This window comes from Dama dama, chromosome 24 (genome assembly GCF_033118175.1).
Source record: "Dama dama isolate Ldn47 chromosome 24, ASM3311817v1, whole genome shotgun sequence".
NCBI classification, from domain to species: Eukaryota; Metazoa; Chordata; class Mammalia; order Artiodactyla; family Cervidae; genus Dama; species Dama dama.
The window spans coordinates 11,098,353-11,125,959 of record NC_083704.1 but is presented as its reverse complement, the minus strand read 5'-3'; the positions used below and the strand labels follow the sequence as shown (position 1 = coordinate 11,125,959).

Here is a 27,607-nt window from a genome sequence, read left to right as displayed (position 1 = left end):
AAAAAAAAAAAAAAAAAAAAAGAATGATCATGCTTGCTTTAACAGCACATATGTTAAAACTGGAGTGATACAGAAAAGATTAGCATGGTCCCAGTACAAGGATGATGTGTAGATTTGTGAAGAGTTCCATAAAAAAAGAATTATTAACAGGGGATTGGAGTCATGGGAGATGGCCTCATAAGAGAGAAAAAGACCTTAAAAAATACAGAAATAGCAGATGATGTAGAGAACAGCCGTCACTTCTAGAACTGAGATGGAGCATCAGACAAGAAGCCGCCCCCACCCAGATCTGAGATCCAGACTTTGTTGGAAAGGGTGTGTGTGACTCACAGGATGGCAGGCACATCCCCTAAGGTGTCAGGCCGGTGGGGTCTCTAGGAATCCACCAGCTGCAGTGCTGGAGGGCAGGACACCGGTTTCAGGGCACTGCTGAATCTTGGACTCACTCAAGCCATCCAAGGCAAGTTCGCCTAGCTGGCAGCCTTCCCTATGAAATCCTTGGTGGAGGGTGTGCAAGGGAAAACCATTATGGGCGCCCACCTGCGGCCAGGCCGTGGTGAAGCCACCCCAGGGTGCGGTGCTGGGGGAAGCTGTTGGGGCCCCTTGGTGCTGGTCACCAAAACTGCCGGCGAGAGCCCCACCCACTGCAGGAGCCCCCGTGGGATGAGCCAGGAGACCAGGAGGAGGCAGCTCTTCCTTCTCCGGGCCCCTCCAGCACCCTCTGCTGATCAAGTCTCTGATCGGACCAGACGGCAAGGAGAAATATTTATAGTGTCCACCTCCATTATTGCAGGGCATACAGAAAGGGTGGATTTGGAGCTGAGAGGCAATACATTGATAACTGACATAAATGGTATCTGGAAAAAAACCCTTCATTTATATAAAGACACAAATTCCTAGAATCTAGTGACAGATAATAACTCCACTTTTTTCTACTTTCTAATCAACCATAGTGACTTTATTTATTCAACAACAGATTTGTTCACATTAGATGATTAAATAATTTGAAGGCCAGGACATTCTAGTCTAGAAAAACCAAATTAATCATAAATTAGAAAACCAAGTATAAATTGTGTAGATTTGTAAAGAGTGTTATAGTCTCATGATAAATATTTCTGGAAATTGACTAGAATTACAAAGTACTCCATTTTGAACTACTCTCTGTTTTGAAGATTTGTAGCTCCTTTTTTTTCTTTTTAAATGTTTCGACTTTTTTTTTGGTCAAATTCAATAAACCTGTTACAGACTTCAGGGGTTAAAAGATGATCAGATCAAGAGCTTATCTTGTTGAGCTGGGAATGTTTCTGGGCTATCACTTGTAATTTAAAATCCACTAAAATCCAAACTCTCTATAGTACCAGTTTTGATTTTAGGAGATGAGATGATAGCCATTTCCTCTCTTTCTGAAATACTTTGAAACTTTATGCTGACACTGGCTATTACCTACAAACTGTGTTTGTGGTGGGAAAATGGAAGTCATTTCCAAAACTATCAGCATGAAGAATCAGATGAGGAAGGTGCCAGGTAGGTGGGCATGACCCGTGGTCTTTTCTGAGTACAACTTGGTGTGTCTGAATTGTCAGCCCCCAAGGTAATGTCTGTTATCACCTGGTCATTGAGTACAAGTCTGTGATTGCCCCTAGCAGGCCCTGTGTTTATGTCTCTGTGAAAACAGCTGCCCGAAGCCTATTGTGAGACCTTATTCCACATTTAACCAAAGCATTTCTGGTAGAAAACCAGATTAATGGAGAAAATAACTGGGCCACTTTAGACCAGAAGTTCTCAAACATAGATCATGTACAGCTCACTTGAGATCACCTGAGATGCTTCTTCTTAAAAGTTAATTTATTAACTAATTTATTTATTTGGCTGCATTGGGTCTTAGTTGAGGCGCGTGGGATCTTTCGTTGTGGGCGTGGGCCCAGTAGTTGCAGCGCTCGGGCTTCGTTGCTCCAAGGCATGTAGGATCTCTCTGACCATGGATCGAACCCACGTTCCCTGCACTGGAAAGTGGATTCTTAACCACTGAACCACCACTGAAGTCTCCTGAAAGGCTTCTGAAAATGCCACTTCTTCAGCCATTTCTGTGATGGACTGAAGTGCAATCTGGGGGTTCTGAGCCCAGGGGCTAAAGTGCACTGTGAGCAAGGTCTCGAGTGGACTTAGACCCTTCCTGATACTGATCCTTGTGAGTCAGGAGTCAAGGTGACGCTCTGTTTGTTTTTCTTCTTCTGATGCGATATCGATCAGGGTCACGGCAAGGCTGGTTGAGTGAAGCCCGAGTATGTCATATGTTATCAACTCACAGGTGATCGGTGATTTTGCATTTGTCAAGTATAGCAGGTAATAGAAGACAACTTTGGCTACCTTAAGTAGAGAAGGAGTTGTTGGAAGGAGATGTGGGAGATAACTTAACCATCAGGATTGAAGAGGGGCACGTGAGGGCACCTCTGAGTGTCTGCGTGTCAGGCACTGTAACTAATGCTTAGTTAGAGCTGCGCTGGGTCAGCTTCTAACTTCACTGTGTTTATTCTTGATCTTGTGCTCACCCCGTACCCAGAGGAGATAGCACTCTCTGGATACACCAATGGAGAAGAAAATTTCCCACTAAGCTGTTACCAAAAGTAAGGCAGGATGGATGTCTAATCTATCAGATTCTGGTGTTACCAACGTAAGACACATATGATGACTCAGAGAAACTAGCTGAGAGTTGAACTGCATTCTAAGATTAATTAACAGCTTTCAAACTTTCTTCCTCTTCAGCCTGAATATGCCAATATTTGCTTTTGGTACATTCCACCGAGCCTCAGACAGATGGAGGAAGGACCTGAGTTCTGGGCAAAACTTCATTTGGTGAGTAATAAGCACATCACATCTTTCCTTCCGATGAAATAGATCCAGTGTCCGTTGTCTATTGAGCCTGTGAATAATTCCAGACTGGCAAGATCTTCTTGAAGTTCTAGAGAGGTGGTTCTGAGTATATTAAAAGCTAAGCACATGCCAAACAAACATTTGTAAGCGTTGTTTACATTTAACCAGCCAACACACTTGACACACACACACAAATTCAAAATAATTGTGCTGTTTGCAGAATGGTTGTAGGATTTATGAGAAGTTCTAGCTCACGGTGTGCTTCAGAGCATGTGATATGGCAGTGGCTAACGTCATACAAGGAATGGCTTCTTTCTTCATCTCCACTGGTGCTTGTCTGTGACTGTTTTGCATCACCTCACTGGAAGGTAACCTTAAAGTCTAAATCTGGTCCCCTTTGTGAATGTGAGACTTTCTGTTCTTTCTGTCAACAAAGACCCTGCATCTTTTGCCCAAGGGACTAACGTGATAAAAAAGAAAGAGATGCCAGCAATGAATTTCAGCTCACCATCGAATATGCTGAATATGCTGCAGGGAACCTTCACACACAGCTGGGGAGGGCTGGCCATCCAGAGTGAGGAGAAGCCTTGGGCGCTCTTGTGGCCTTCCTGCACCTCCCCAGCATGGCCCTGCCAGGGAGCATCCTCCTCCTAACCCACGTTTCCAAGAACTCCGAAGTCTCCCAAGTCGACCGCCCGTGACCCCACCTCCCTGCTGCACGGACGGAGTGCAGAGTGAATTGAGTGAGCATCCCCTGAGCAGTCTGTGTGCGTCATGTAAAGGGCAGGTTCTTGGGTACCGTCACGTCAGGAGCCCTGTATCCCTTGCCTACTCCCTGTCCAGCACAGTGAGCGAGCTCTATGGAGCCTGACAGTAATAGCTCCTGTTTGCAAACCCCTCTCTGCCCTCAGTGGGGACATCAATGATAGTTTTAACAGTGTCGATGGATGATACGCCTTCTCCTTGCCCTCTAGAAGAAAAGGAAAAACTTTCCAGTCAGGTGCTCACTATGCCTGGCCCGGGAGATACACACGTGAGGGACTTGGTCCCTGTCCTGGGAATCTCGTATTCTAGGACACAGACGAGTAAAGAGATCATCACAAGGTAACTCATAGGTGCCTAGACGGAGAGAAACCCTATAAAGGCAGAGAGAGAGGCTATCACCCTAGTGTGTGTGACAGTAGATTGGAATCTTGACTAGTAAGTAGCTGCCAATCAGGTGGGTTCCAGGAAGAATCACAGCATGATGGCCCAGAGGCTCAAGAGAGGAGGGCGTGGTGGAAGACCAGCAGAGTGGGGTGGGGGGCAGTGCTGAAGGCAGGATGAGAGCAGCAGGTGAAAGGCGTGTGCAGATGGAGGCCCATCTCCCACGACGAAGTGCTTGGAATTTGTGCCTAGTTAGGTGGAGGTGGGAAGATCACGACCTTTAAGCCATAGCCACCTGGAGCCTTACCTGCTGCATCTTCTTTTGCCTCGGGTCACTGTCTGTTTATTCATGGCTCATTTAGTCTCCTGCAAGGTGTCACAGTACATACCCAATATATAAACACTCTACCTCTCACTGAACCTGCGATCAGGTAGCAGAGATGGGGAGAGATGGACAGACCTAACCTGTGCCTCTACCTAGACAAGCCCTCCATGGGCCATTTCAGGCAGGATCTGGCTTGCCTTTCATACATCACACAATGCAAATGAGAAAGTACTAAAGAATACATTTCAGATGGTAAGTGACTCAAAAAGAAGCAAGAGCTAAATGGTGTGAGAATTTAATCATGATATTTCCAGGGACATTGTTTGCTTTGATGGAACGCATCAGGCATTGTTTGGTGATGTGGGGGATAATTGCTAACAGCTGAGAAAAATATGGTGGCCATTCTTCTCTCTTTCTGATTGTTAAGAAAAGCACACGAGAAGGTGATGTTCATCTTTTATGGACCATTGCACGGACATGGATCAGGACAACTAGATAGCCCCTTTTATGTTTGGGGATACTGTAGACTCACTCTTCCTTTGTTTAAAGAAATATTTACATGATCTAGTCTCAGAAAATTTGAAATCAAGATGGGTATATAAGTTAAAATCAGATAAATCAGCACATGATACAGTTTTAATCTTAATGAATCAGGGCCGTCTCTTCTCGCTGCAGTTTTTGCCAGCATTTGTGCTCTCGTGATTAACATCCATCAATCTCTATCCTTTCGTTTTGGAAATGCTTTTCTGCCAGTTAGAACCTTGGGGCCCTTGCCCAGTCTAGTATCATCCGATTTTAATTGTTCTGGTTTCTTCTAATTCATAAACACGTAAGCTGCAGACGAATCATCATGGGTGCTCAGTCTTAGTTTCCTTTTAGCCCTCTCTTGGCGTGGATGTGTGTACATGAATTTGGCAAGACAGGGAGGCATATATATATCTATTGATGATCTATGTGATTTCATGCTTACTGTAGTATGAGAATGCAAGCGTGTGATTTATAACCTGGAGTGTACTTAAAGCACACTTGAAATTTGTTTCGGGGTTTATCTTGGTTGGAGAATCACAAACAAATAAATAAACCAAATAAGGCTTTGCCCCTCCGCTTCAGACTCGTGTCAGACGGAGCTGTCAGATTTCGGAATCAATGGCGTGAGAAGTCTTCCCTCTGGCAGGAGGAGGGGGGAGGATTATTTGGTAATGAATCTGGAGTTTGAGTGTGTGGGGGTGTAAGTGTGTGTGTATCTGTGTACGCTCATGTGCACATGTGAGACTGTCTTTGAGAACACAGTCACTCTCCTGCTGCTGTGACAGCCTCTCTCTGACACTGTGTGCATCCACTGAGTTCCAGACTCCTTTTTATTTTTTTTTCATTTATTTTTATTAGTTGGAAGCTAATTACTTTACAATAATGTAGTGGTTTTTGTCATACATTGACATGAATCAGCCATGGATTTACATGTGTTTCCCATCCCGATCCCCTCCCACTTCCCTCTCCACCGGATTCCTCTGGGTCTTCCCAGTGCACCAGGCCTGAGCACTTGTCTCACGCATCCAACCTGGGCTGGTGATCTGTTTCACCATAGATAATATACATGTTTCAATGCTGTTCTCTCGAAACATCCCACCCTCGCCTTCTCCCACAGAGTCCAAAAGTTTGTTCTGTACATCTGTGTCTCTTTTTCTGTTTTGCATATAGGGTTAACATTACCATCTTTCTAAATTCCATATATATGTGTTAGTATGCTGTAATGGTCTTTATCTTTCTGGCTTACTTCACTCTGTATAATAGGCTCCAGTTTCATCCATCTCATTAGAACTGATGCAAATGAATTCTTTTTAACAGCTGAGTAAGATTCCATGGTGTATTTGTACCATAGCTTCTTTATCCATTTGTCTAACACCATACACAAAAATAAACTCAAAATGGATTAAAGATCTAAATGTAAGACCACAGACTATAAAACTCCTAGAGGAGAACATAGGCAAAACACTCTCCGACATAAATCACAGCAGGATCCTCTATGACCCACCTCCCAGAATATTGGAAATAAAAGCAAAAATAAACAAATGGGACCTACTGAAACTTAAAACCTTTTGCACAACGAAGGAAATTATAAGCAAGGTGAAAAGACAGCCCTCAGATTGGGAGAAAATAATAGCAAACGTAGCAACAGACAAAGGATTAATCTCAAAAATATACAAGCAACTCCTGCAGCTCAATTCCAGAAAAATAAATGACCCAATCAAAAAATGGGCCAAAGAACTAAACAGACATTTCTCCAAAGAAGACATACAGATGGCTAACAAACACATGAAAAGATGCTCAACATCACTCATTATCAGAGAAATGCAAATCAAAACCACAACGAGGTACCATTACATGCCAGTCAGGATGGCTGCTTTCCAAAAGTCTACAAGCAATAAATGCTGGAGAGGGTGTGGAGAAAAGGGAACCCTCTTACACTGTTGGTGGGAATGCAAACTAGTACAGCCACTATGGAGAACAGTGTGGAGATTTCTTAAAAAATCGGAAATAGAACTGCCATATGACCCAGCAATCCCACTTCTGGGCATACACACCGAGGAAACCAGATCTGAAAGAGACACGTGCACCCCAATGTTCATCGCAGCACTGTTTATAACAGCCAGGACATGGAAGCAACCTAGATGCCCATCAGCAGACTCCTTTTCGAGTTATCCTCCATTAGAGCTCTTCTTTTTGGTTTTTTTCAGGCATTGTGACATTCTAGGTCTTCATTAGTTCCCTGAGCAGATTGTTCTTGCATCTTTTCTGGTCTCTGTCTCCTGTTTATTTTTTCTTCTCTCCACACAGTCATACCTGCTGCCCTGTTTTACCTCCTCATTTTCCCACTGAAGGCCTCTGAATGCTTTCCTTGTTCTTCCAGTCATAGCTTTTCACCCAATTGACCACCACTGCTGTTTATAATAAATTCTGTTAATGTTCTCTTTATTTTCTGAAGATGAAACCAATAGAAAATAAGACCTACCTACGTGGAATTTTGTAAAAGGTAGCAGAAGGCCTTACTGGTCATATAAAGGAATAATAATCTTTAAAGATATGTGTTTTATTACATAAACATTTGGCACAACAATATTAGAAACAAGGAAGTGATAAGATCCTTACACATCCTCTTAGAATCACCATGAATATGACTCTTAAAAGTTGGTGATGTTGCTGATGCAAATAATAGGAATGGGGTGATGATATTAGTGACATAATTTTCTTTTCTTTTTTTTTAATTTTTACTTTTCGGCTGTGCTGTGCGGCATGTGGGATCTTAGTTCCCTGATCAGGGATTGAACCCATGCCCACTGCACTGGAAGCACAGTCTCAACCACTGGACCACCGGGGAAGGCCCCATAATTTTCAAAAAAAGGCACACAACTCTTGGTAAAGCATTGAAGAAAACATTTCTCCTTGATTTACATGACAGTAGAAAACTTGGTGTTTATTTTAAATGGGCATAGAATAGTTTGCATTTGCTTGTGAAACAGGGTTCTGATAACAGTAATCGGGCTCCTCCTGCGTTGCCAGCAGGACATTTGAAAGTCCTGCAGGACGTGGGGCAGCTCTTTCTGGCTCAGGACTGCTCTGCACATGGCAGGCAGCTGGCATCTGAGTGGCCAAGCTACTGAACACCAGTAGCAACCCCCAAACATCAAGAAAACCAAAAGCATCTGCCTGAATTCCTGGAATAGTCTCTGGAGGTGTAGTACCATTCCCCTGAGAATGACTGATCCACAGGATACAATCTAGTCCATTCTGCTTGGCATCCAAAGGCCTCCATGTCTGATCCTCAGGCATTAAAATAGCAAGGCATTTTTAAAAACTTCAATATTCAGCTATAGGGAATTGGTTCAAATATAGTACACAATTTATATGCAAATTTTTAGTGTATAGACAAAATTTTGTTCCAGAATAACATATTCATAATTTATTATTAACTGGAAAGATACAGAACAGTCACTATAGCATGATGCGAATTTTGAAAAATTACTGTTTGCATGTGCGTGTGCTCACTCAGTTGTGTCTGACTCTTTGCAACCCCCATGGATCATAGCCCGCCAGGCTTCTCAATCCATGGAATTTTCCAGGTGAGAATACTGGAATGGGTTGGCATTTCTTCCTCCAGGGGATCTTCCTGACCCAGGAATCAAACTTGCGTCTCCTGCGTCTCCTGCTTTGGCAGGTGGATTCTTTACCACTAGTGCCACCGGGAAAGCTCATAGTTTGTTACATAGATATTCATGTACATGTGGAATATTGTTTATGTGGTTAGGACAGTGCCAGACAACAGACAGCAAGCTATTTTAGAAATAGTTACAGGTGATTTTTCCCTTTCTTTTCGATTCCTCTGTAGTATCTTAATTTCTATAATCAATATATATTGCTTTTGTGAAGGTAATAGTAATGACAGCAACAGTGATAGTAAACCAAAGTACAGACCCAATGAAGGCATAGAGTTTCTTGAGTGTTTATCCAGACAAAGGCTATCCAAGTTTTGACCACAGTCTTGTAACAGTTAGAAAAAAATTTTAATTGAGTATTTACCCCAATATGTGTTTGTTATTTTTAAACTATCTGCATGTATTAATTTTTTAAATTTCCTTTTATTTATTTGGCCACATCAGGTCTTAGTTGCAGCCCTTGCGATCTTCTGGCACGTGGACTTTCTAGTTGTGGAGTGCGGGCTTAATTGGCCTACGGCATGTGGCACCTTAGTTCCCAACCAGCGATCAAACCCACATCCCCTGCATTGCAAGGCGGACCACCAGGAAAGTCCCCTACATGTAATAATTTTATGTACATTTAAACAATATACAAAGTGAGTATTGGGCTTCCCTGGTGGCTCAGCTGGTGAAGAATCCACCTGCAATGTGGGAGACCTGGGTTTGATCCCTGGGTTGGGAAGATCCCCTGGAGAAGGGAAAGGCTATACACTCCAGTATTCTGGCCTGGAGAATTCCATCGACTATATAGCCCGTGGGGTTCCAAAGAGTCGGACACAGCTGAGTGACTTTCACAATTGTCAGAGAACAAATAAGTGTTTTTAGGAGTGGATTTAAAATGTTTAATTACTCAGAGATGCTCTAATCTTGTCTTCTAATACCAAAGGGATTGTCTTGTTTGGAGACCATGACTGTACCACAGTCAATCAATTAGTTTGCAAACATCTGAGTTCCCTTCCCACTTCTCTTTTTTTCCCTCTCCTATCTCCTTGCTGAAACACTCACACTATCTGCACGGATTTCAGGTTCAGAAACAGTGCCCCTGGGTCCAGAGGAGAGCTTTAGCAGGCCTCCCAAGCTTCTAAAGGCTGCTGTGGTCAAGAATACATCACTCCCTAAGGTGACTTCGCTTCTTCTCTCTCAGTGACTAGGTAGGAAGGGCAGGGGAGCTGGGGAGAGGGGACAGAGATAAAGCTGAAACCATAAGACCCAGGGAATGTAACTGAAAGTTTGTTTTATTGCATCATCACTCAGTGTTCTGATGCAGAAGATTTCCTCTTCTGTCGACGTTTCTTCAATAGTTCTGCATTCCACCAACATAATCTACATTCTTAAAAAGAATTAATAAAGTGTTTTTTGTAATCAGGCAGGTCATTTCAACTCTTTTTTCCATTCACGGACCTGCAGATTTTTAACTAATGTTGGACATTAATAACAGGCTCCTTTCTCCTCAACAGTCAGATCCTTCGGTCAGTCACGTCCTACTCTTGCGACCCCATGAACCTCAGCACGCCAGGCCTCCCTGTCCATCACCAACCCCCAGAGTTCACCCAAACCCATGTCCATTGAGTCAGTGAGGCCATCCAACCATCTCATCCTCTGTCGTCCCCTTCTACTCCTGCCCTCAATCTTTCCCAGCATCAGGGTCTTTTCAAATGAGTCAGCTCTTCGCATCAGGTGGCCAAAGGATTGGAGTCTCAGCTTCAACATCAGTCCTTCCAATGAACTCTCAGAACTGATTTCCTTTAGGATGGACTGGTTGGATCTCCTTGCAGTCCAAGGAACTCTCAAGAGTCTTCTCCAACACCACAGTTCAAAAGCATCAATTCTTTGGTGCTCAGCTTTCTTCACAGTCCAATTCTCACATCCATACATGAGTGCTGGAAAAACCACAGCCTTGACTAGACAGACCTTTGTTGACAAAGTAATGTCTCTGCTTTTTAATATGCTGTCTAGGTTGGTTATAACTTTCCTTCCAAGGAGTAAGCGTCTTTTAATTTCATGGCTGCAATCACTATCTGCAGTGATTTGGGAGCCCGAAAGAATCAAGTCAGCCACTGTTTCCCTGTCTATTTGCCCTGAAGTGATGGGACCAGATGCCATGATCTTAATTTTCTGAATGTTGAGCTTTAAGCCAACTTTCTCACTCTCCTCTTTCACTTTCATCAAGAGGCTCTTTAGTTCTTCTTCACTTTCTGCCATAAGGGTGGTGTCATCTGCAGATCTGAGGTTATTGATATTTCTCCTGGCAATCTTGATTCCAGCTTGTGCTTCTTCCAACCCAGTGTTTCTCATGATGTACTCTGTATATAAGTTAAAAAATCAGGGTGATAATATACAGCCTTGACATACTCCTTTCCCGATTTGGAACCAGTCTATTGTTCCATGTCCAGTTCTAACTGTTGCTTCCTGACCTGCATACAGGTTTCTCAAGAGGCAGGTCAGGTGGTCTTGTATTCCCGTCTCTTTCAGAATTTTCCACAGTTTATTGTGATCCACACAGTCAAAGGCTTTGGCATAGTCAATAAAGCAGAAACAGATGTTTTTCTGGAACTCTCTTGCTTTTTCGATGATCCAGCGGATGTTGGCAATTTGATCTCTGGTTGAGGGCTAAATCTTTTAGAACCTGCTTGATGGGTTTGTTGTTTTATTGCTTATTTGGTGGTATAACTTGATACAGCACTCTGGGTATTTTTGGAGGGAATCTTCTGTTCTCCCTGGTGGGTTTCCGATGAACAGCATTTGAGACAGTGAACACTGGGGAGGGTCGTGTGCTCCCAAGGACACCCACTCCCTGGGTCTGCGGCAGGGAGGGCCTCAGTGTACTGGCTGTGCCTCACTTGTTTCCTCTGTGTGTGCATTCACATGAGCACATACGAGTCCGTGCACATTTTGAAGTCTTCTGTGTATTTTGAGGACTTGATTTTGATTTTCTTTTCCTCATCATCTGTGACATTGGCTTATCAATCACTCATTTTTTGACTGTGAGCTAAAAGCCCCTATTTCTTTAAAGGCATGACAATGTTTGTTTGTTTAATTTTCAAACATGAGTTTCTTTTTTAACCCTGTGATATAAAATTTATAACATCTTCAAAAATCCTGTTTGCTAGTGGATATCCTACATTTTAAAGCCAAACTTTAAAAATTATATTTAAGAATATTCTAACATAGAAGTGTCTTGAAAAGAAAGTGAAAGTCGCTCAGTCATGTCTGACTCTTTGTGACCACATGGACTATACAGTCCATGGAATTCTCCAGGCCAGAATATTGGAGTGGGTAGCCTTTCCCTTCTCCGGGGGATCTTCCCAACACAGGGATCAAACCCAGGTCTCCCGCATTGTGGGCAGATTCTTTACCAACTGAACCATCAGGAAAGCCCAAAATATTTCTAAGTGTAACTTGAGATGCTGTCCTCCTGATAATGGCTGGGATGTCAATTTTGAAAATACTCTATTATGTCTTGCCTGCGTGCCTGCTTAGTTGCTCAGTCGTGTCTGAGTATTTGCGACCCTTTGGACTATAGACCACCGGGCTCCTCTGTCCATGGAATTTTCCAGGCAAGCACCCTGGAGCAGGATGCCATTTCCTGACCCAGGGTTTGAATTTACATCTCCCGTGTCTTTTGCATTGGTAGGTGGGTTTACATGCTGAGCCATCGGGGACAGATACTATACCCTCTTTCCCCAAACTATTAAGACCAGGGATAAAATGCTGTTCTCTTAGGTATTCTCTCAGGGAAAGATGTTGTTTTGTACAATCTGTCAGATACTCTGTTAGTTGTAAGCAGTTTCTTCTCTGTTATCAGAGGTCAAGGAGCCACTTAGTCCCTGCATACAACTGTCCCTGTGGGTGTCCCTTCAGCTGAAGGAGGTGGGGTCCTTTGTCTCACAGCTTTTATGCCTGTCTCTCTTCCCTGTTGTTTCCTCACGGTCTTTCTAAGTAGTTCTCCTTTGTTGGGTCAGTACAGTTTCAAGCAGTTAAAGATTCACACAGCTCCATGCTGGGGATGTGTGTGTAAAGGGGAGGTTCACATGAGTTGTCCTTTGTATTCAGCAGCACTTTTCAACATGTAGAATGCATTTGTCAAATTGGCGTTGTTACTTTATTTCATATGTTGCTTTCTGGTCTTTAAGCATTATTTTCAGACATAGAGAAGAGTTTCCACAGATTGTTACTTGAACCACACCCCTCCCCCAAGAAAGCCAGACAAGTCTAGATGTTCTCAATAAAATATTATTTTTTTCTTTCCTTTATTTTTCTCACCTAAGTTTAACAGTTTCTCATGTTTCTGTTAGACTTTTCTAACTGGCTGTGCAAGCAGTTCTGAAATTGTAACGATCTGTTGAAAATTTAAGTTCAGAAAAATGAAGCCGGTGTCTCTAAAGGCTGGGGCTGAGCCCGTGGACCCGAGGTCAGGACAGGACTGTGTCTGAGAGAAGAATGTCCGTGGGCGTGGCCTCTGGCAGCTCACTCACTCCAGAACACACTTGTCTACTTGTGACTGGCCGATCCATGGGGTACTCAGGATAGCAGTAACGGGAAATGAGAGCAAAGAACACAGCCGCAGATGCATTTCCCAAATCCCTGTTCGTGCCTTGGCTTTGGTCTTCAGCACACAGTCATGCATATACTCTGTGTGATGCTGGGAGGATGACAAGCCTTGTCTGTAACATGTGCAGGTGAACCAAACTGATCACTTAAATATGGCAGTTTCTTTAGTGTCTGCTCAGATCTTCAGGCTTGTCTGAAGTAATTCTGAATCTCCAGATCCATCACACTGAGCACTGAAGAACTGAAGAAGCTGTTAGTTTCATGGACCGCTTACCACTGTGTCCTGAGTATAATTTTATTTAGTTCACTCAGTCAAGAGTTGCAAACCTAAAACCTATAGCGGTGAGCCAGTAGCATACAGGGAAGAAGTAGGTGGGGCATGGCACAGTAGGGAGTGGTGGGGATTGTGACCAGCTTGCGGGGAGCGTTGGTTCCAGGCACCAAGAGCAGCCTCTACTCAGCCCCTAGGGATGGCTGCCATGTGGGGAATCCAAACCTGGCTTTCCAGGTCTCATTTTTTTAAAGAGATTCTAGATTTACAGAAACTTATGTAACCTGTCCTTTGCTTTTAAATGTTTTAAATGTTGGCAAATGAAAAATGTGTTAAGGCCAGTGGGATCTGGCCTTCAGGCTTTTAATATGCAACTCTTCCTAAATCCACTAGTACCCGATCCCATGTTTCCACATATGTGTCACCAGAAGCTCCTTGAGATGAGGATGTGCCCTGCCCTTGTCTTTGTTCCCCCAGGGCAGCTAATCTGATGGCCAGTCCCGGCCGGCCATCAACTCTGAGGGATATCTGAGTTCTGTGTCATCTGCCAGAAAAAGAAAACTCACTGTCCCATGCAGTCAGACTTGTAAGCAGAGTGGCGGGCACAGTGAGGAGGAGCAGAGAGGGGCGTGGCATGCTGGAGATGAGGGCTCTGCAGAGAAGGAGAACTTGGTCCCCAGCTTCCCTCCCTGAGTGCTCTGAGGAGGTGCGTGTGTGTGTGCTTGTGTGTGTGCTTGTGTGTGTGTGTGCGCGCGCATGTGTATGTGTGTGCGCGCGCGTGTGTGCGCGTGCATGTGTGTGTGCGCACGTGCGTGTGTGTGCGCATGTGTGTGCGCATGCATGTGTGTGCGTGTGTGTGCGCGCGCATGTGCGTGTGTGTGTGTGTGTGCGTGTGTGTGTGTGTGTGCCTGTGTGTCTGTGTGTGCACGTGCATGCATATGTGTGTGTTTCAGGTGGCTGGCTGCTCATTCCTAAAAAGTCACAGCCTATCAAGGGATCATATTGGTTCAAACCATAAGCCTTTCACATATTGAACCAAAGACCAAATGTTAGCCCTGACTGTGACCACCCCCCCGCCCAACAATCTCCACTGGACCCTGTGAGGCTGCAGGAGCCATGATGATGACTGAACTGACTTTTAACCTGAACTAGTAGGATGACAGCTCGAGGTTGGATTTAATTTTATTTAAAGGATATAAAGCACTGTGACATTTCTTGCACACCTGAGTGAAATTCATACCCACTACACACCCATTAAGGAAATTGCTCTGGACTTGATGCAGTATTTATTGTTGCAAAACAACGAATGGACCCTGTGCTGAAAGAAAAAAAAAAATATATATATATATATATATATATAGGGTTTTTTTTTTTTTTTTGCATATTCTGTTTGAAGTCCCTTTGCCAGTACCAAACTTGCCCCCTGGTGGCACTTCTGTGCATTTTTCCTTTCCTAGCTGGGAAGTGACACTAAAAGCTGACTGTTAAAAGGTGACAGAATTATAGCACCGCTGATATCAAGGGTACAGGGTCCTGCCAAATCAAGAACAGCTTACCTAAGTGAGGAATTCTCGAAGATAACATTGACCCTTGAGCCTTCACTTCAAGCATGTTTCTGTTGCTCTTTCTTTGTCTCCCTATCTGTGCTTCCCTTGGCAGATGTCTGCTGTCTGGACTTCAGCCCCGCTGCACTCTCACCACGCGCTCCCCTCTCCTGTGCTCCCATCCTTCCTCTCCTCGCTTCTCTCTCTCTCCTTCTCACATGTTCCTTCTTCTTTTTTCTCTAACACATTACTCCCCTCCAATGCTAAGCTCGTCCAGGCTCTAATAACCTTAAAGGAAATCATTTTATGATTGCTTTTCATACCCTTTCCCTCTCAGTATAGCTACCTGTCTCTCTCCATCCTTTTGGACTACAATTCTGAAAAGCTTAAAGTGTCTCACCTTGTTCAGTGGTGTGTGTCATAGTTTTTAAAACCATTCCCATAATCTGTGATGTTCAGGTGGTTTGCAGCATTTCCCTCTTGTGAGCGAAAATGAATGACCATCTCCAGGCTCAATCCACTTTTGCTTTTATTATTTCCAGAAGACAAAAGGGCTCAGTATGTAATTGCTGATAATGGAAATCACTGTGGTCTGGAGCCTGACTCCAGCTGTGTGTTGTGATTCTGAGTTTTAAGGTCGCACCCACCAGTAAGCAACCAGCCTTCCACCTGAGTGTGGCAAGCCCACGTGTTGTCTGCTTGGGGGGAATGTTACTTAGGAAGGTAAAATCTCCCATCTTAAGTTTGTTTTCCTTTTATTGTATTAATTGTTGGTGGACTGAGCCATTTTCTATTTTTTCTTTACCTATGGTGCTTCTCTGTGTATCTATTATTTTTTCCTTATATTACATATTTATATTTGGAGATCTGATGTTTTCCTTATAAATTTGAATGAGGGTATATAGAGTTTGAGTTTAAAAGCCCTTTTTGTCAGATGGAATGCAAATAATGCCTCAGTATAATGTCCTTTTTATTTTAGTCTTGCTGTTTTCTCATTGTAGAGAAGTTTTAAATTTTTTATGTATTCAAATCTGTCAGTCCTTCCCTTCATGATTTATTCCACTGCTTCAAAGCTGAAGTTACTGTTCTTTCACAAATCTGATAAATATTCTATTCCATCTCCTGCTGGTTTTTCTGTCATTCAATTTTTTTATTTGTATTTAACTCCTTAATCCATGCAGAGGCTATTTTTGTGTACAGTATAAAATATGTATATAACCTGATCAGTTCCCCAAATTACTATCTAGTTATTTCAATTTGATTTATTAAATAATTATTTCTATCACGTTTTGTTATGGGAAGCATGTGTTATCATGTGTTACATTTTTTAAAAACAATTTTTCTATTTCTGGATCTTCCAATCTGTTCTATTGATCTGTGTTTCTGTTTTTGTTCCAGGAACAAAAGGTTTTAAATGGTGTTGCTTTATAATGAGTTCTCAAGGCTGCTAAAATGCTACCCTTCTGGGTGTTTTTAAAAGAACAGTCTTTAATATAATATTTTAAACTGTGTGTACCTCTTGTAGAACTTTTTTTTAGTTAAAAAGGTATCATGTTAAGAGTTTTATTGGAGTTTAAAATCACTGGGTCTGGAGTTAAATAAATAACGCCCGTGTTGCCCGCTGGCTGTATAACCAGAGACAGGCTACTTAAAGCCCCTTTGCTTCCTCTTTTCCTTCAGTAGCATATGGGGATAAGAAAAAGCACATACCATAGAGGGTTTTGATAGGGTTGGCATAACTCAGGTACAGTGTCTGGCACAGAGTCAGTGTTCATTAAATACTGCCTTTCATTATTATTAATCCTGTTTCCCCATGTTTGAAGGGCTGTGTGAGCCTTAAACGTTTTCTTCATGTCTTTTTTCTTGTTCCCCTCCAGATTACCTTCAATATCGTTATAACAGTGAACTTTCTAAAATACAACCCTGATCATGTCACTCCTTACATTTCCCTTCGTCCCAGAGGAGAGAGTCCCACAATCATTCAGGACCTGCGGAGATCTAATTTTACTCAGCCTCCTGCTAACCATCTTCACGTGCGATCTCCTCCTGGAGGCTCCAGAGATACCGTACCTGTTTCCTCCTCTGAAGGAACATGGCTATGACCTAGTCTTCTCTAAGCCTCAATGTAACTTTCAACCTAGTATATAGGGAATTTGGGGGTCTGAGTCAACCTCCAATTAAGCTGTCAAACCCCAACTTGCCCTGAGAGCACTTCCTGAGTGTGCTCAAGGCCTTTAGTTGAGCATGAGTACCCTTTTCATATGGGGCTTCCTTGGTGGCTCAGTCGGTAAAGAGGAGGAGACGCAGCTTTGATTTCTGGGTCAAGAAGATCCCCTGGAGAAGGGAACGGCAACCCACTCCAGTATCCTTGGCTGGTTGCACGAGTCGGACATGATTTCACAACTAAACCACCACTACCAGCCTTTCCATATATTCCTGTGATGTCTTTGCTACCCTCTCTTGGCAGTTACTGTAAGATAGCAACATTTGTGGCACGGAGTGGAAAAGATGGCCACAAGCCAGGGAAGAGGGGAGCAGCCAGTCAGGAGTCACCTGTTGGAGGAAACAGCCGATGGATTTTAGCATAAGGAAGGAAGATGCATTGATAATCCCTGTGATCAGCAAGAATTCACTTATTTGTATTGATGACACTGTTGATGGAAAGGGAGATGAAGAAAGGCGGGGGGGTGTCCCACTGGGGTTAGCCATATTTGAGCTTTCACATCCTATGCCAGGCTTGTATAGAGCCCAGCCAAAAACAAAAATACAGAGCCCTTTGTTCCAAACTTATCAAGAATTTCGAGATAGTGACAGCAGAACATTAAACCAAGCACGAGGCTCTTCCACACCCAGGGCCCCTTGCAGCTGCATGTTGCACACTTACAGACCCATCGCAGTGATCACCTACACTCGTATGGTGTGTTCAGTAAGGGGCAGTTGCTAGTGTTGCTCCTTTGCATTTTCTCACAATGCTGCTAACGTGCACCAGATGCTCAGTAAATGACTGAGTCGGTGAGTGAAGACATGGCCTAGTAGGTTGCCCTGTGGATGACTGGCTCACATGCCTACAGTGGTTTCCTAGAGACATTAGTTGTTTTTATCTTTCTTGCCCTTCAGCTCACCCACAGAAATTTTAAAATCTGTGACTGCTCTTTCTCAACTGATTTGGTTGGTCCAGAGTGAAGCTCTGGGATCATCTATTCTATCTGGCTTCTGATATGCAGGAAGGTCTGGGAACCATCACATCTCACAAATGATCTCTGTGGGGTATTCTCGGGACAAGGGCAGCTTGATAAGGAAGACATTTGAGGAATCGGAGGAGGCCACCTCTTCTGTCTCCATGTGAATCTAGCAGGCTGGTGTTGTGGTTGTCTAGTTGTGTTCTTGGCCAAATCATCATTAGTTCAGAATGCAAAAAAAAAACCATTTTTTGGAAGTCATAATGTTTAAACTGTGACTTCAGATGGCTCTCTTAATTTTAGTTCAGACTTTTCCTACTACCTCTCTTTGAATCATGCTCCGCTTCCTATGAAAATACCCCCTTATCTAGGCCTTAAAAATGATAGCACCCTGCTGTTTGGGGGCGGGGTAGGGGTAGTTCAAAGGCTAGCAGCACGGTAGCTGAGCTGGCTTTAGTCAATTGCAATGCCCCCGTCTGACGCAGGATGGAGGCTTTCAGCCTATAGCCTGGGCAGCTGCTTTTTCAGGTGGTGCTACAGCGGACCGGAATCTTGTCAGTCGTGAACTGGGTCTTCCTCATATCTTTCATGTGAGTTAACAATGCTTCAGTGTAAAAAGACAATCAGGGAGTCAGAATTCGCTTTGGAATCTGCCCATTCATTCAAAAAGCATATCAAGCACCTACCCTGTGGCCGATTCTCTTGTAGGTGCTTGGAATGCATCTCTGTTGTTGAGTAATTTCTCTAATACAATGTTGACCAGAGCTTGGAAACATTACAACTAGAGGCTGAGTTTTTATGAAGGATAACAGGAAAGATTTTAAAAACTAAAACTGTATCACCCCTCAGTTTTTACAAATAAAGGTTCAGCTTGGTTTTTAGTTTATAATGCAGTGGTCCTACAGTTCTATTGTTCTGACAGGCATACATTACGTTGTAAGCATAATCTAACATAAATTTTGCAAAGCTGAGTTATGATTTCTATTATACTCTGAACACCAGAATCTACCAGCTCATGTCTTGGAAACTCTTTTCCAAGATAGATACTGTGTATCTTCTTATAGTCTGAACAAAGAAAATAACTTGAATCTAAAATCTTATACTATAATTCTGTTAAGAGATTTTCTCTCCTTTCATATCTTCAGTTATTATTTAAGAGAACTAAATTTTGAAAATTTCTTAAAGCAGTTTATTTATGTTTTGGTATGAAGTTTAAATATAAAATAGCTTCACTATGTAAAATGCAAACTTATGTCTTTGTAAAATACTGTTATTAAATTTTTCTATGCTATTATCATAAAATTCATATTAAATAAAACATTTTATGGCCTGAGAGCCTCATTCAGATATTTAAAGTTAGATAATGAGAACACCCTACAATAGTTTGGTTCTTTTTGTTACAAAGAAAAAATTCAATGGAAAGATAGTTTCTTTTGTATTATAAAGCCATATTTTCTAAATTTAGATTGCCATATTCTCCGTCTTTCAAAAAAAGATATTTTCTGATACTTGTACATTTTTTCACTTCATAGATATATTAACTTTGTTACATAATTTTAAAATTTCTGGTCAAAAGCTGACTCAGGCTTTTATATGTATATATACAGATAAAGGAGGCTTCCCCAGTAGCTCAGTGATAACGAATCTGCCTGCAATGCAGGAGATGTGGGCTCTATCCCTGGACCAGGAAGATCCCTGGAGGAGGGCATGGCAACCCACTCCAGTATTCTTGCCTAGAATCTCACTGCACCCTGGCCCCATCTTCCTGAAATGCACATGCACATACATGTGTGCACACATGTATACGCTTCTCATATATAAGGCCAAAGATAACACACTGATGTGGTATTCTATTTCAGCACTGTCTTAAAATACTCATCCTTAGGTTTGGCCCCAGTTGGTGTGTGTGTTTGGGTGCTTGATTGTGCATATGGTGTAGAATAAGAGTTCCAATGTGCTGTTTTGACTTAATGTTGGTCCACTAAATTCATTTTCCCTCTGTCTCTCTCTCCCCCTGCACACCTCTGAAAATCTTGTCCCAACCCCGTTTGTGATCACTGCCGTCTGCTAAATACTGATATTTTCAGTTTGGATAAAGTTTAGGCTAGACTCAGAGACTTTTTTCTGGTGAAGAACAAGGATCAGCTAGAGAGTCAGGGAAGGAAGTTTACCCAATTTCCATCTGTATAAAACATGTTGGCCAGCACAGGAGCTAAAATAGACCATGAAATAAAAATAAACATATACAACCTCAGGTTCTGCAGTTAATGGGATGTGAAAATGTGTTTGCTGCAGACACTGGGTGTCTGGGAGAAGCCTTAGCCACTTGTTTTGTTCATAAGCCCCACACATACTTAGTAAACAGTTGTTATTCATTCCTAGAATCCACCAAATAAATATCCTCTGAGTCAGTTTTAACTCAGCAGTTGGTAAGGGGCTGTCATAGGCTCTCGTGGCCTCCCCCCCGAAGGCTGTGCCCAGAATTCCCAGGACTTTCCCTGACAGTACTTTCCCCAGTGACAGACATCTCTCAGCAACAGTGTGATGGCAAGTCAGCCAGACTGGAAGAAAAGCTGGGGCTATATAAGACAAGGTAGATAGAGCATCCAGTATGCGATTTATGCCCAGGGTCTGTTCAGAGGTTGTTTGTTAAATGCCTATCTAAAAACTGAGAGTGTGATATCCTTTTAGAATGGCCAAAGAAAAATATGTAGTTGCAAAATTTTTATAGGCTGTGTTCCACATGGTAAATTTTAATCCCTATTTTGTCAGCCTGAGTTAATATTGTGTACATTTTTATTAGCCATTGATTTTTATAGTTATTTTTAAAGTTTTATTTACTTATTTATTTTGCTATTTTTGAATAGCAAAATAGGGTCTTCACTGTTGTGCGTGGATTCTCGCTAGTTGTGGCCAGTGGGGGCTTTGTTGTGGTATACAGGCTTCTCTCTGAAGAGAAGCTTCTCTGAGGTTCTCTCATTGTGCTGGCTTCTCTGAGCATAGGCTTCAGTAGTAGCAATGGGCTTAATTGTTCCGTGACATGTGAGATTTTCCAGGACCAGGGATTGAACTCATGTCCCCTGCATTGGCAGGCGGATTCTCAACCACTAGACCACTAAGAAAGTTCCAGTCATTGATTTTTGAATAAGACAGTACAGGATATCAGCCTTTAAGTTTGAAGATCAAAGTAGGCATGGCCATGGTCTCCCTATGTCCTTTCTCTCCCACCAAAACCCTCACTGGTTCCTGCAGTCTTTTTACAGGTGAGGCTCTGTCTTTTGTCCTTCACCACCTGTCCCCAGTTCAAGGAAAGTGTGTACAGTAAAAATCCTGAAAGTAGGGAACACATTCATGGCAAAGTCACATTGCCACAGTCACTCTGCTTCTAAAAAGTGTTCTCCATGAACCTAAGCAACTCCCTCCTCATGCTTCTGAAAGCCACATCAGTTCGTCTGCAAGGTATTCGGCAGGTGCGTGGTGACAGGAAGAGAACTGTTTAATCCTGAGGTTTCTGCGGTTGGGTGACCTGGAAGATGGTCAGTCAAAGCAAGAGGAGACAGAAGGATGAGTTAGAAGAAGTTGCTGGGCACGGTCTGGGAGCTCTCTGTGAGATCCCAGAGGAATGCCAGCCGCAGAGAGGCCCTGGGCACCTGGAACCCAGTGGTTGTGACTTAAGGACAACTTAGGGACAGAGGCTAGCGTCTGGGCATTTTCCACAGAGAGTGATGCAAGTCCTGGGAGATGATAGAGAGAGGAAAGAAGAGGACTCAGTGAAGAGAATCCACAATCTACTGAGAAGCGCGAGAGGCTGAGGCAGGCAGGGCAGAGAGCAGCCCCGGCCCCCGCAGCGCGTGATGTGTGGAGATGAAGGAGCTGAGCGAAGGCGGGGCTGGAAGAGGGAAGGGGTTTAAGGAGGGTATTAAACTTCAGGGGGCACCTTCTCTTTCTAACACACCCAGTTCTTTGAAAGGGAGAGTTTCCCTCTTCGTCTCTCCAGGAATGTGATTATGGTTACAACAGCACTGTGTAACCAGCAATCACAAACCTCAGTGATCGGCAACCTTAAACAGATGAGAGGGGAAGGGAAAGGGGGCGCGATTTAGACTGGACTCTTGTGGGGAGCTTTCTGCTCCACTAGCCCCTTCTCCTCCTCCTCGAGCCAGTGGACTCCCTGGGCCTGATGTTAGGACAATGGCAGAGACCCATGAGCATAAGAGCTTTTCAAGAGTCTCCATCATAGCTTGTCTGCTAATAGATGATTGGCCAAAGAAAATCGCATAAGTGAACCCAACAGGAAAAGATGTGGAGAGATGTCCCGCCCCAGTGTGAGGGCAAATCAAGCCATATGGCCAAAATCAATATATGACTCCCTTAGAAGAGAGGCAGTCAGAAGAAATATTTCTGAAGAGTTACCTAACCTACCACAAATAAAGATGGCCACTTTGAAGTCTTGCATTTAGGCATGATTTAATAAAGAGCTCAGACATGGAATAATAAAACCTAGTGATAATTCAAAATCAGTCTTTTGCCAGTCACACCGCTGCTGTGGAAATCTGTCTGCATTCCATTCAGCACATGCATTGTTCTGAGCACTGTGGGGAAAATCAAAGATGAAAATGATGTCTTCTATCAAGCAACCTTCAACTGGAAGGAGAGACAGTCGTCTATAAAAAAAAGTTACTGTAATGAAAAGTCAAATGTCACAAGAATTATGGGCAGGAACAAAGCGCGATGCATACAAAAAGGCAGTCAGGAAGAATTCCTCTTCTAAGTGACCACTTAGAGATCAAGTACCGAAAATAGAGCACACTGGGGCTAATTTAAGAAGAAAGGGATTTCTAGGAAATTAAAAACTCACATAATCATTGAAGGGCTGAAAAGACATGGGTTTCAAAGTGCTGCCCCAGAACTGGGCCACGCAGGGTACTGCTGCTCCTGCCTGAGCCTGAAGCGGCCTGTTTAATTGTGAGTCTGCCACAAGAGATGCCAACACCAGAACCAGTTGTCCCACCATGAGCTTCCCAGCAATAGTGGATCCCTACCATTATCCTCTTCTCCTGGTCAGTTCTGAAATGATGGCTTATACACGTGGCTCTGATTGGCAGTCACACCAGACACCCCGGCTGCAAGGAAGTCTTGGAAATGCACAAGCATCTTCAGTATAGCAGTGGACTTAATTGAGAAGGAGGTTGGGTGATATGCTAAATGAATCCTGAATGTCTTCTACAGGAAGTTCAAGGCAGACGTCATTGAGAGGGTGACATTGGTACCAGGTCTTAGAAAGTGCCGCTTGTAGCAAGCATTCTGTTTATTGAAGTACTTTATAAATTGTAAAGCAACAAACAAATATAAAGAAGACTTGCTTTATGGACTCCCAATGGAATCCTCTCGAATGGGGTCCATGGAGACCTTTTTCTTAGTAATGAGAATCTAGAATCTAGGTTTGACTTCTCCCACCAAATCTGCATGTAAATAGAAGTCCTGTGTTTATTTTTCCATAACATTTTTTGAGCTTTTACACTTTTTTATCTTTAATAGTAAAGACTGAGAGAAATAAATAAAATGCAGATTAAAAAAACAATGGAAAAAAATCAGTAAAACCTGATCTCTGATCTTTATTATTTCCTTCCTTCTGCTGCCCTTAGGGGGTTATTTTGTTCTTTTTCTAATTCTTTTAGGTGGTAGTTTAGGTTGTTTATTTGAGACTTTTCTTTGTTTCTTAAGGAAGGCCTGTATCACCATAAACTTCCCTCTTAGGCTTGTTTTTGCTATGTATGGGTATTTTCATTGTCATTTGTCTCAAACTAATTTTAAATTTCTTCTTTTATTTCATTGTTGACCCACAGTTTTTTAGTGACAAATTGCTCAGTCCTCATGTAATTGTTTCTTTCTTCTTTTTCTTTCCGTGATTAATTTAGTTTCTGCAGTTGTGATCAGAACACATGTTTGAAATAGTTTCTGTCCTCTTAAATTTGTTGAGAGTTGTTTGGGGCCCTATTTATTTTAGTCTTTTCTATGAAGTAGATTCTATTGTTACCCTCAGAGAAGTTAAGTTACATCTGGGACATCACGTGTTAATTAATTAGTCTCTTAGTTAGCAACAGAGCTAGTCTAACCCTAAAGTTCTTAAGTCCAGGCACCATGGCTCTCAGTAAAAGGAAGGAAGCAAAACAAACGAAGGACAAAGTGCAGGTAATGAAGCTCAGGCAAAAGGCAGATCTGGAAGAGGCTGCAAAGAGTGGTCTCCAAGGAAAATCAGCCAGAAGGGACTCTGCCGGGAGCTGGACCAAGTTCGGCCAAGGAAAGGGCTGCACTCAGAAACGTTTGGTGCAGGCAGCTGACAACGCTTGATAGTTGTAACATGTTGAATAAGCATAACTTTAAAATGCAAAGAATTTTGGCTGGAGTCAAAGCTTGAGGTTCAAGTGGTTGTTGGGAGGGAAGTGCTTTGGTGTCATCTTCAGACTTAGCTTTGCTCTCGGTTCTGCCAGTAATGAGCTATGAGACTTTGGGATAAGCCACTGCATCTTGCCAAGTCTCACCTGTAAAGTGGGCTTAATAATACCGACTCATGGAATTGTTAAGAAGACAAATTTGAGATGATGGATGAACAGGTGGTCCTCAGTACCTCGTACACGCTCATGTTCAGTTGCTCAGTTGCATCTGACTCTCTGCAACCCCATGGACTATAGCCCACCAGGCTCCTCTGTCCATGGGGTTTTCCCAGCAAGAATACTGGAGTAGGTTGCTATTTCCTACTCCAGGGAATCCTTAGGGATTAAACCATTGTCCCTCATAGCTCAGTCAGTAAAGAATCTGCCTGCGATGCAGGAGACCTGGGTTCGAATCCTGGGTTGGGAAGATCCCCTGGAGACGGAAATGGCAATCCACTCCAGTATTCTTGCCGGGAAAATCCCATGGACAGAGGAGCCTGGTGGGCTACAGTCCATGGAGCCGGAAGAGTCAGACACGACTTAGCAACTAAACCACCACCCCTGCATTGCAGGTGGATTCTTTACTTCTGAGCCACCTGGGCTCCCTCAGTACATCGTAAAGGACTTGGTAAATGTTATCTGCAGTCACTGGTGATAGGTCCCTGGCCTTCTCATTTTAAGCTCAGTGGCTTTTTCTGTTTTTGCTGACTTGCTGGTAGTTTGAACAGCTTTCCTGCTGGTATATTTTGATAATAAAGAAGAAAGAGGGAAGGCTGGGTATCCAGAAGTTACAATATAAAAAGAAAACCCTTCAAGCCAGGGTGGGGAGATATTTGTAGGCGTTGTAGAATTCCTTCAAGTCCTCATAGCTTTGTGAACCTAATCTATTAATCCTGAGACATATTTGGATGACTGGAGTCCTGGGCCCTCATCCCAGGCTTATATACACTCTGTGGGAAAGTTAAGTCATAGGAAATAAAACACTAACAGTAAGATAGAAATACAGAGAAACATTAATCCCTGGGCCTGTGATTATCCTCAGAATGTTCACAAAGGGCATCATGTTAGCTGTAGCTATGGTGGCCAGACCTCTGTGAGTGAAGACACAGTTGCTCATCAAGAAGACTAAATGGTTTTTACCTTTCCCTTATTTCTTAAGTACCTTTCCATCCCCCAGTGCAGATTGCCCTGAGCATTTATGGTTTTTACAGGCTTCGGATGGTCTAGCCTCTGGTCTTCTGCCTTTTCCACTTTTGTCAACTAGGCCCTTCCTGCCTTCCTGTATCAGCTGATTTTTAAATGTCAGTCTGAGCAGGTTGATTTCAGAAGCTATATTTAAAAAGAGACCTGCCTGCATCTTTGGCTCTTTACTGAGACAGCATACTTCAAGAGGGATGAGATCCAGGAGGCCATTTCTTATTTTCCTTTTAGATCGCGTCTTGGAAGCAAAACCACAGCTGCTCTCATGGTGTCTTGTGAACTCAGGGCAGGCTTTCTGCTGAGATCAGAAGCTCTCAGCCTTAGTCCTGAGGTCAGCCAGAAATTGTGGTTGAAACCACCCGGGAAATGCTGAAGGGAGCTGAAGGGGAAAGCTGTCCCGTACAGTTGCCACTGACTCACCCATTTTCTGACCACGTGAGCCCTCTGCTCTGGACATGTTCCCAAGGGCTCTGGTAGGAAGCTGTGATGCTGGGTCAGTTAGTGATGGCTGCATAGCAGACGACCCCCAAACCCCGTGGTTTCAAGCAGGACGCTGTTCTCAGTCCTGATGAATTGTCAGATGGTCTGTGTGGTTCTGCTCACCATGGCTTTATTTGCTGGCCCAAGAACGGCCTCGGCGGGGACAACTGAGCTCACCTCCCAACAATGCTCACCCTCACCAGGCTGTTCTGGGCACATCGTCCCGGGAGCGGTAGGGTTCTAAGAGAGCAGATGAAAGTTGGCAGGACTTCTTGGCATCAGTACGGGCACACCATCCTCTGCTGTGTTTTTTATAGACCAGAGCAAATGGCAAAGCCAGCCAGATTAGAGAGGAGGATCATGGAGGAAGAGATGCCGCCACTGCTGATGAGGACTTAAAAGTCACACTGCAAAGCGTGGCAGAGGGATCGAAAATTAGCATTCTGCCACACAGACTGTTTTCTCTATAACTGTGTACAGCGGACCATGTTCTGTGGCTTGGCAAGTGTTTCCACATCCACAATCTCACCCAACTTGCCTAAGCATCCTGTAAAGTCGGTTTAATTCTGATGGTCATTCCCCATCTTCCATGTGAAGAAACTGAGGCCCAGATTGACTCATTCGGTAGATGACTCGGTGGAGCGGAGATGGGGCCAGGGCTTACGTTTGGTTCTCACTGTAACGGTGCTCATGTTGTGTTCATGGTGCGTGAGAAGACAATTACGTCACGGGATGAAGGGGAAAGCAGTGCTCTTGGCGTAGCTCCATCGTGTGTGTCCGGCGAGGCTGAGTGATTCTGTCGCTGCTTCTGCCGGCTCCACGCCGCCCAGGCGTCCCAGGCAGCTCCTTGGTCTCGGTGAGCGTCTCCTGCACGGTACGGGTCTGCTGCCAGGTCATCACACCACCCGGGTGGTGGGGCCAGGGCCCCAGGGCGGCGCCCCGTAAGGCTGAATTAGGGTTGCCGGGATGAAGGTTGGGTGTACAGATGAGTACCTCACACTTTCTTTAGGAGGAAAAGAGAGAGTACTTTTGTACATGTTTGAATCATTTTCTGTCATAACACACGTTTCTGGACATTCAGCTTTTTTTTTTTTTTTTCATTTATTTTTATTAGTTGGAGGCTAATTACTTTACAATATTGTAGTGGTTTTTGTCATACATTGACATGAATTAGCCATGGATTTACATGTATTCCCCATCCCGATCCCCCCTCCCATGGACATTCAGCTTTTATTTTATTCACTCATTTAATAAATGCTTAGTGAGCATTTCCCATATGTCGGGCACTGTTCTCAGCTTAAGGTCTAATGGGAGATACAGACAACATGTAAATATACTATATATTAATATACT

General features: G+C 43.4%; 1 protein-coding gene and 1 non-coding gene across 2 annotated transcripts in view; both read left to right on the top strand.

Annotated features, from left to right (window-relative positions):
- GADL1 (glutamate decarboxylase like 1) overlaps window positions 1-27,607 on the top strand; it is a 245,729-nt gene that overhangs the window by 179,969 nt on the left and 38,153 nt on the right. Inside the window, exon 14 of the mRNA XM_061129086.1 lies at window positions 2,764-2,853. Coding sequence (XP_060985069.1) covers window positions 2,764-2,853 — 90 coding nt within the window. The remainder of the gene's footprint in view (window positions 1-2,763; window positions 2,854-27,607) is intronic.
- LOC133046310 (U6 spliceosomal RNA) lies at window positions 34-136 on the top strand. Its single transcript, XR_009690451.1, has one exon. It is a non-coding gene; the product is annotated as a U6 spliceosomal RNA (small nuclear RNA).